Source organism: Mesocricetus auratus, unplaced genomic scaffold (genome assembly GCF_017639785.1).
Source record: "Mesocricetus auratus isolate SY011 unplaced genomic scaffold, BCM_Maur_2.0 Super-Scaffold_100033, whole genome shotgun sequence".
Taxonomy (NCBI): domain Eukaryota; kingdom Metazoa; phylum Chordata; class Mammalia; order Rodentia; family Cricetidae; genus Mesocricetus; species Mesocricetus auratus.
Window position 1 is genome coordinate 6,571,753 of NW_024429213.1, and position 5,620 is coordinate 6,577,372.

At 37.9% G+C, this 5,620-nt stretch overlaps 1 protein-coding gene across 1 annotated transcript; it reads right to left on the reverse strand.

Annotated features, from left to right (window-relative positions):
* Window positions 1-228: 228 nt before the first annotated feature.
* On the reverse strand, window positions 229-481 carry LOC110342833 (small nuclear ribonucleoprotein G-like). Its single transcript, XM_040733666.1, is given in 3 exon segments — window positions 229-276; window positions 279-304; window positions 307-481. Coding segments are annotated over 3 exon segments (249 nt in total).
* Between the last annotated feature and the right edge of the window lie 5,139 nt (window positions 482-5,620).

The following is a 5,620-nucleotide window of genomic DNA, read 5'->3' on the forward strand; positions in this document are numbered from 1 at the left end:
GGATCTCTACCCCTGGTTACATTTTGAACTATTAAAAAAAACAGTCAACTTGATGTCTCACTACTTGGGCAGATGGGAGTTACACAGCAAAGATGACAGATATTTTCCTTTTATTTTTTTGAGTATCGTAAAAGTTTATTTAGCAAAAACTTTCATATGAAGACATACATGACCCAATTCTACACCACAATGAAATAGGCCCTTTGGGGAGTGATGTGAACTCTTGTGCTAAACAGACAAGGCTTCTAATATGATTATGCTGTTTCTTTTTATGGTCACATTCCCATGTTATTCTGCTGCCCCTAGTTGCCATCTCCACACGCTCATCAGGCACAAGACTTATAAAGGAATCAGAGCCCCATAGGATTCCTTGTATGCAACTGCCACCATTTATATTCAGTGGTAAGTTCTTCAATTCAGGAGGGTTGGCTATGCTCAATGGTGACCCCTTAGCAGACTCAGCATGAAGGCACAGAATCATAAGCAAACCAGGTTTTTTTTCTTTTAAAATAGTTGTTACTCAGAGTCATCTTTCCCACCTAGCAGAATTGTGCTTTTCCTGATAAGGGGGGGGCACCTAATGTTAGACATTAGATTAGGGAGGTGTTAATTGTGGTTGTGACCCTGCATTGACACCTTGAGCTGATACAGTCTTTGATATGGGGAAGGACCTAATGGCTGGTTGTAAATCAGGGTCGTCTTTTGTTATGCAATGAAACTTAATTGGAGGTCAAAGGTTAGCACAAACTTTCCTAGCAAACTTTCAATATGGTTAAAAGCTGATCTGCAGTTTCTAACAGGACAGACTAGTACACTACTTACCCGCCAGTAATATTGAAGGCGGTGCTCCTTTGGCTAAATTCTTCTTTGTGGAACTTAGTATTTCCTGAGCAAGTTTATTCGTAAATCCTTTACAGTATAAATTTTACTGCTTCAAGTTTCTCCTCCATCAATACCAGAAAGCATGTAAATGTGGTTAGATACTGTTAAATTGTCCTAACACATGATTTGGTCGATTTATACAACTGTCATTAGTAGATAAGAAAACAAACTCTTCAAAAATGTGCTAACTCTTAACATTATTCATTCTGAGTTCTTTTTGCTGGGCACATAACAGCATCTTGTTCTTCTGTTCCTTCACAGTTACTTCTTAACAATGTCATAGCAAACTATTTGCATTTTTCCTTCATATATTACAGATAGCATGATACATCTTCCAAATTTTCTGTTTTCACATGAGAAAACCATTCTTGTTTTTCATTTTTAAGTCTCTTTTTCTCCTGAAAATTAAACAAATATATACTTTAAGTTTTACATATTTTCTGGGGTTTAGCTGATTTTTAGTCCACCTTGAATTTATTTTTGACATATGTAAATATGGAGAATTAATTGGCAGAGTTAACATAATTATAGAATTGTGTTACACAGTAGTAAGCATTTAAGGGAAAACAGCTTAATTGCTGAAAGATTAAAAACAAGGAAAAAGGTAAAACTGTCTCCTTTCTCTAAGTCAGAGGGTTTCTATTCATTTATTAAGAAAATAAATGTGATCCATTGCCTAATGATTTGCATGTTTGTATGGTTCTCTAATCTTTATATTCTCCGTTTCCAGAGTTTAATGGTAATTGGTATTTTAGCATATTTAAAAATTAAATTTTATCTTCTCTGATTTTTATTGAGTTGTCAGTTTCTCTTTGTTCCTATTTCCTCATACACAACCTTTTTATTTCAATTGAAATTTTAATACATGTAAATACATATTTATTTACTATTTCATGCATGTTACTTTAGTTTTATTAATATATATAAAAGTAAAAAATAAATTGTTTCTGATGACAGCCATCTATAACAATATGTTTCACTATTCTTTACTTTGTATCTGTGTCTCACAACACACACACACACACAGACACACACACATACACAGAGAGAGAGAGAGAGAAACAGAGACAGAGACAGAGACATAGACAGAGAGAGGAGAGAGTTGAGATTCTTTTGAGTTTCAATGCAGACTACGATTAAATTCAATGGCATGATAAACAAGCAAATATTTAAAAAGAAACAAAATCTTTTGCAACTGTGCTTGGGAAAATGAAAAATAAACCTCAAACTTCAAGGAAGAAAGATACTGACCTTAACAAATGGTAAAGAAAGATCATACTTACACAATAAAGATTTTAGAAATCTGTGTATTTCTATAACTACAAAGCTCTATTCTCCTCCCTGAAAAAAACATGCACTAATAATCAGACATAATGGACAATATATCACATGCATTACAATGAAATAATATCAAGATGGATTGGCTTGTAGTTCTGTCACAGAGTAAATGGTGTGTGTGTGTGTGTGTGTGTGTGTGTGTGTGTGTGTGTGTGTAAAAAATCCCTAAGTAGTGGTGGTGGCACACACATTTAATCCCAGCACTCAGGTGGCAGAGTCAGACAGATCTCTGTGAGTCTACAAGAACTAATCCCAGGACAGCTAGGGTACACAGAAAAAACTTGTCTCAACAAAAAATCCTAAGTGGTAGCCAGGCCATGCCATTTTTCATAAGTATGATTTTTATTTAAATTAAAAACATGCATGCTTCAAATGTCAACCCAGCTCCCCACTTCTCTCTCCAGCATCCCCACCCCCACCCTCAATCCCCAGTTCATGCCATTTTTTTTAAAGCACCTTCATTTTGGTTGAACTGTGACAATGATCAAAACCATAGTAAATTGGTCTCCAGAACAGAATAATGTAATTTTCCTGGATTAATGCCCTCCCAATCTTCATAGAGGATTCAGATACAGCTTGACTATAAGCACATACTGTGGGGTATCCATCAACCACTTTGTATATAACACCCACCTTCCTCTCAATTCTGTAAGAAGGAACCCTCCAGCTGTGCCACAGTGAACTCTCCTGAACTATCCTCAGTCACTTGTCATACTTCTGTGTCTGGCTATGGTGTTACTACAATAACTCTTCTCATAAACCTCTTATACAGAAGTACATTCTGTTTCAGTGTCCCCCTTGAACTGTAAGCCTGAAACCTCCCAGTAAGTTGGATTCTTAGCATCAATAACAGTCATACTAAGAATATGTAAAATGAAATGCTGTGTAATTATGAAAAGTAATGGGAAAAGTGGAAACAGTTATCTTTTTATTTCAACTAAAATAATCTTATTTTATATACCAATCCAAGTTCCCTCTCCCTCCCATCATCCTACTCCTCCCTCCAACTCCCCATCCCCCTCTCCATCCACTTCTCAGAGAGGGTGAGGCCTCCGATGGGGTATCATCAAAGTCTGCCACATCATTTTGGGGCAGTACCTAGCTCCTTCCCTGTGTATCTAGGATGAAAGAGTATCCTTCCATAGTGAATGGGCTCCAAAGAGCCAGTTCATGCACTAGGGATAAATACTGGTTCCACTGCCAGTGGCCCCATAGACAGCCTAAGGTCCCCAACTGACACCCACATTCAAAGGGACTAGTTCAGTTTTATGCAGGTTCCCCAGCTGCCACTATAGAGTAAGTATGGCAGTTTTTCAGAAAATCAGGTATTGATCTACCTCAAGACCCAGTAATACCACTTTTGGGCATATACACAGGGATGTTCACTCATACCACAAGGACATATGTTCCACTATGTTCATAGCAGCATTATTTGTAATGGCCAGACCTGGAAGCAACCTAGATCCCCTCAACAGAAGAATGATAAAAGAAAATATTTACAGATATATACACCTCCCCATTCACTGGTAAAGGATAATAACTGGATCAAACAACAAAGCAAAAACCATGGGAGGAAAATTGGGGAGTGATTTGTCTTTGGAAATATGGGCTGCAAAAATCTCCAAAAATCTCTATGTACCAGCATTCTACACATGATCAGGAAAGACTGGACAAAGCTTTGTTTGGCCTTGTACTATTGCATAAGCAAATCTGAAGTGAGGGTGAAGTCGGAGTTTTAATTTCCTGGCTCTGTTAAGATGAGCATTCCTTATCTTCTTAGAACCTGTGTGGCAAGGTGGAATTCTTTTTGGCTCTGGATGTTAGGGAAATATCTCCTTAATAATGATCTGACCACTCTCTAGGGTCCCCTGGTTTGGGGAATGCAGCCAGGGCGACTCCACCCAGACAGATTACAAAGTGACCAGGAGCCTGCAGAGAGAGATGGTCTACTTCTGCCCAAACCCAGGGCAGAGGGCAGAGGTGAGCACCAGGTCAAATCTTAGACCCAATTTCCTCCCGCTCACCCTTTCTCGCAACTTCTCACACTCAGGGCAGGGTGCAGAGGACAGAGAGCAGAGGACAGAGAATGCTGGATTTGCTTACACCCACCGAAAGGGAATTCTGGTTGCCTACCCACCAGGAGAGGAAGATACTCTTTCTACACCCACTGGAAGAAGTGATGAGGAAGAGGCAATATGAGAACACACTCAGCAACAGAAAAACAAATATGACACCTCCAGAGCCTAGAGATTCTACACCAGTAAGACTTGAGCACCCACATGCAAATGAAGCAGAACTGAATGACCTTAAAAACACCTTCATGAAAATGATAGAGGCCCTCACAGAGGATGTGAGAAAATCCTTTAAAGAAATGGAAGAAAAAAACTAATCATAAAATGCAAGAAATACAAGAAAAAACAAACCAAAAAGTCCAGCAAATGCAAGAAAGGAAAGAAAACACAAAGCAAAAATTATAAGAAACAATTCAAACAGTGCAAGTTTTGAAAGCTGAGATGTAGACAATAAAAAACAAGGTCTGAAGGAATGCTGGAAATAGAAAAACTGGGGAAAGGGTCAGGTACCACAGATGCAAGCATAACCAACGGAATACAAGAGATGGAATAGAGAATCTCAGGTGTTGAAGATACACTAGGAGAAATTGATTCATCAATCTTAAGTCCAACAAATCCCTAACACAAAATATCCAGGAAATATGGGACACCATGAAAAGACCATACCTAAGAATGAAAGGTATAGAAGAAGGTGAAGAAACCGAAATCAAAGGGACAGAAAACATATTCAGCAAAATCATAGAAGAAAAGTTTCCCAACCTAAAGAAAGATGCCAATGAAGGTACAAGAAGCTTACAGAACACCAAATAGAGTGGATCACAAAAAACGTCCCTTCGCCACATAATAATCAAGACCCCAAGCATACAAAATAAAGAATACTTAGAGCAGCTAAGAAAAAAGGTCAAATAACATATAAAGGCAAATCTATAAGAATTACACCTGACTTCTCCATGGAAACTCTGAAAGCAAGAAGGACATGGATAGATATTCTATCAACACTAAGAGACCACGGATGCCAGCCCAGACTACTATATCCAGCAAAGCTTTCAGTCACTATAGATGGAGAAAACAAGATATTCCATGACAAAAACAAATTTAAATAATACATATCCACTAACCCAGCATTACAGAAAGTTCTGGAAGGAAAACTTCAGGCCAAGGAAATTAACTATAACCAGAAAAACATAGGAAATAGATAATCCCACTTTACCAACACACAAAAGAGAAAAGGGGTGGAAATCCACATACAATTTCACTTAGAACAACCATTCCAAAACAAATGAGAACAAGCAATCATAAGTCATTAATATCCTTCAATATTAATGGTC